The sequence below is a fragment of the Austrofundulus limnaeus genome, unplaced genomic scaffold (genome assembly GCF_001266775.1).
Source record: "Austrofundulus limnaeus strain Quisiro unplaced genomic scaffold, Austrofundulus_limnaeus-1.0 Scaffold23, whole genome shotgun sequence".
Classification (NCBI taxonomy): domain Eukaryota; kingdom Metazoa; phylum Chordata; class Actinopteri; order Cyprinodontiformes; family Rivulidae; genus Austrofundulus; species Austrofundulus limnaeus.
This window is the reverse complement of record NW_013952425.1, coordinates 180934-185323: the sequence shown is the minus strand read 5'-3', so window position 1 is coordinate 185323 and position 4390 is coordinate 180934. Positions and strand designations below refer to the sequence as shown.

At 41.1% G+C, this 4390-nt stretch overlaps 1 protein-coding gene across 1 annotated transcript in view; it reads left to right on the top strand.

Moving 5' to 3' along the window:
* Positions 1-4390, top strand: part of LOC106514836 (ATP-binding cassette sub-family A member 1) — a gene marked incomplete in the record, with an annotated part of 219691 nt that overhangs the window by 62596 nt on the left and 152705 nt on the right. The window contains 4 exon segments of the mRNA XM_014004287.1: positions 1078-1249; positions 2206-2337; positions 3190-3329; positions 3938-4075. Of these exon segments, the coding sequence (XP_013859741.1) occupies positions 1078-1249; positions 2206-2337; positions 3190-3329; positions 3938-4075 (582 nt within the window).

Below are 4390 nucleotides of genomic sequence, written 5' to 3'. Positions count from 1 at the left end.
CCATCCATCCATCCATCCATCCATCCATCCATCCATCCATCCATCCATCCATCCATTTTCTTCCACCTATCCGGGGTCGGGTCGCGGCGGCAGCAGCTTCAGAAGGGAGGCCCAGACCTCCCTCTCCCCAGCCACTTCTTCCAGCTCCTCCGGGGGAACTCCAAGGCGTTCCCAGGCCAGCCGCGAGACATAGTCCCTCCAGCGTGTCCTGGGTCTTCCTCGGGGCCTCCTCCCGGTGGGACGTGCCCGGAATACCTCACCAGGGAGGCCCAGACCTCCCTCTCCCCAGCCACTTCTTCCAGCTCCTCCGGGGGAACTCCAAGGCGTTCCCAGGCCAGCCGAGAGACATAGTCCCTCCAGCGTATCCTGGGTCTTCCTCGGGGCCTCCTCCCGGTGGGAGGAGGTTGTACTAAAGTTGAAGTCAATAATCGTGTTTACTTGCTTACAGTAATTTTACTATTACCACAACTTCATCTTTTAACTTTCTCCTTAAGACAAGTCAATCCGATCAATCACAGTTTTGCCAAAATTTGCCTAAAAACCAAGAACCTCTGTCTACATTCTTAACCCCACCCACTTCAAAATTCCACCAATGGCAGTTAGGACAAACTCTGCCCCCATCAAGAACTTCACCAATCATGGTCAGGACCAGCTCCGCCCCTGTCAAGAATTCCACCAATCTTGGTCAGGACCAGCTCCGCCCCTGCCAAGAATTCCACCAATCATGGTCAGGATCAGCTCCGCCCCCTTCAAGAACTTCACCAATCATGGTCAGGATCAGCTCCGCCCCCACTTAAGAATTTCACCAAGAAACTACCCCTATGTACTGCAGAGACACCTACTAAACATTTTCACACTTCAAAAGATATGAATTATTCCTTTATTGGAAAATAATGGACCGTTGTGAGTCATTAATATCACTGTACATAATGTGAACAGATTAAATCAAATAAGACTAATACACAAATCAAATGATATGTCGATGTGTTGATTAGAATTTGTAAATTTTTGTTTTATTGTTTTGCTTTTTAAAATTCCTCCTAAATCCTTGTACCCCCTCCCTTTGTGTTTGTGAAGAATATATGGAGAAACCGCCCCCCAACATAAAAGCAGGGGTCTCAATTCGCAAGCTTGTCAAAATCTACAAGACTGGGAAGAAGCTTGCAGTGGATGGGCTGAGCCTGGACTTCTATCAGAATCAGATTACATCATTTCTTGGCCACAACGGAGCAGGAAAAACAACCACAATGTGAGCAATGTTATTAATCCCCCCCATATTTTCACCATACACAGCATATATATATATATACAGTATATATACTATATATATATATACAGTATATATACTGTATATATATATTTTTTTCTTCTGTTTTCAAAAGTATCTACTAATATGAACAGTTTGCAGCGCTGACTAAACTGCAGCATCAATGATTCAGTGGTCATTGCTTTTAAAGGCCGAGAAGAGAACCATTTATCACAAAGCTGTTGTGAAGAAAAGTGGGAGTTATCTAATTGCTGCTTGAAACATTGTGGAAAAAGGGGTTGGTTGGGTTTTTAGGATGACAGTAAAATAAATGAACGCCAGTGGCCCTGAAAGGGTGAGCGACAGAAAACAAGTGATGCAAGACTAAGGGCAGTTGAGAAGACATGGGCTCTGAGCAGCTAGAACAAAATCTAGTAGAAAAAGAGAAAAGACTAAATCCCTCCATCGATGCATTCTGAGAACTCCAGATCTCCTAATCTGTGAAATTTAGAGGAAATTTCTAAAGATTTTTTTTCAGGTTTCWGTTCTTTGCAAATGCTACCTGAAGCTACCCAGGTAGGTAGTCACAGAGCTGAAACRGTCTACGTGTGCGAGCCAAACTGACCCTGATGAGGCTTGAAGATTTAATGTATTGATGACAGATTGTCAACTAATCATCACAGTTTAAAAAAATGTTTTATGTATATAATGCTCCATGGCTTGAACAGTTTCGCCAAACTTCATTTATAAAACTGACATCACTGGACATGGCCGATCAGATTGTTAAATTTATCAACGCCAAGAAGCAGCTTAAAGATAGGCTCATCATTGCTGCCGTGTTACAAATTTGTTTTGTAGAAAGACATTATCTTTCTGTATGTTCATTGGTAACCCTTTTTTTTTCTTGATAAACAAGAAAAATATTTAAGTTTTTCAAAATAGATTTTGTATTTCTGTAGGTCCATCCTAACGGGACTGTTCCCGCCTACATCAGGAACGGCCCTCATCAATGGATATGACATTCGAACCGACATGGACATCATCCGGTTGCACTTGGGAATGTGTCCACAGCATAATGTCTTATTTAATGAGTGAGTGAACTGGTGCTGATTTGACTGATTGTTGTCTGTTTTTCCTTCTTCTCACCCATAGTTTAGTTATTTTTAGTGTCAAAGTCTAAAAGAAGATGATGTGGGTCAGTGCCTTGTTCATCTAACACAACATTAGTCTTCAGAATTAGCTTGTTTTTGTCATAAAAACACCCTTATTCCGTTTTTCATCTAAATTTTCCTAATGGCTTCATTGACAGCCATTATTCTGTTTTATTATACCCCACTCCCCATTCCATTACCCCTTTTATTCCTTTCTTTTCAAGCCAAATCCCTGGAACTGTGATGCAAAACCTTACATCATAATAACATCTAAATCCTGCAAATTACTARCATTAATATTAATTTTAACCTGTTAAGCTTTTTACTGGTAAGATTAAAATAGTCATGTGGGATTAGGTGCAACAGTGAGACTGGTGTTCCAGCAGTTTCCAGTTCATAGCAGGYTTCAGCCTGTGTTGTTCCTGAACATTTGGACCAGTTTCTTTTTATCCACTGAGTTTTGGTCAATCAAATAATTGCTGTCAAACAAATCTTTTTTTAATGGGGACAAAGAAGAACTACCAACTGCAGTCAATCAAATAACTAAAGAGATTTTATCAGGCTTTGACCTTGTCAGGTTAAAAACACTGTAAAATCTTTAGCACCATTTAATACAGTATTTGAATGAACATACATTTTGACCCTGTGTGGACTAGTGAAAATCCATGATAAATGTAAACTTGTGCACCCAGTTATTGTTTTTAACTTTTATTGCAACAATTAAAAAAAGAACTGATCGTTAAAAGCTCAACTTTCATACCCAGAATGTGATGTTAATATCACACTTTGCAGATTGACTGTAGAGGAGCACATTTACTTCTATGCTCGGCTGAAAGGACGCAGCAAGAGCGAAGTGAAATCCGAGATGGACCAGATGATTAAAGATGTTGGTTTACCACAYAAGAGGAAGGAACTCGCTAAGAACCTGTCAGGTGAGTCTCTCAGTGGGTCTGATTAACATCATGCAAGTGTATGATTTTGGTTTTTGCTGTGTGCACTGCGTGTTCGTAAAACCTCGAGGACATGCCGTGTCTTTCCCTTGCACACGTGCGTGCGTCTGTCTGCAATGTCCTCTGTACCTTTATGTTGTAATTCATTGTCTGTGGGGGGTGAAATGAGCAAAGCCCTACTTGATAGATTGTCCCAAGTCACGGAATGCTTGTGAGCAAAATCACTGAAATATGACTTTCAAGGTTGATCTATACTGACATTTCCACTACATTAGCACTATGTTGCGTGCATTTTGAAGAGCTTGTGAAGAGAGAGCAGCTTAGAATTATGGCAGCAAAGTGTATCAACTTCCCAGCCATCAATTATTTCAAGGCTTGCAAAAAAAAAACTTAAGGTAATAAAACATGCAACGTTACATCTAGACATGTTTATTTTATAATCACTTCCCAATACAGTGTCCATATTAAATTTGAAACCTGACACTGACACTGTAGTGTTTTTTTTATACAAGGATGCTGTCTGCTCTCATCCCACAGGAAGTGTGCGTATCTGAGCTCTAATAAAGCTGCCATTTTTTTCTGTGTTTCAGGTGGCATGCAGCGAAAGCTCTCTGTGGCCATAGCTTTTGTAGGTGGTTCAAAAATCGTAATCTTGGATGAGCCTACGGCAGGGGTGGATCCCTACGCTCGTAGAGGGATCTGGGAGCTGCTGTTAAAGTACAAACAAGGTACGAGTTGCTATTAACCAGGAGTGAGCAAATTAGGTGWTGGAAGGTGACAGATTTTTTTTTGTTGAAACTGCCGGAGGGCCACGTATTAAAGTCCTTCATGGCAGACAGCCTCTCAAAGCAGACTAAACACAGATTTGCCTCAAAATTCTGTCCAGTTTTCTTTCCTCCATTCTTAGCCATGGCTGTGTGACTCTTCCTCGCTGGTAGAGAAGACAAGTGCGCGAGGTGGTGCTGTGTTGTAGGCGCCATCTACTTGCAAACTTTGTTCTTACAACCAAATTTTTGTGTATATATATATATATATATATATAT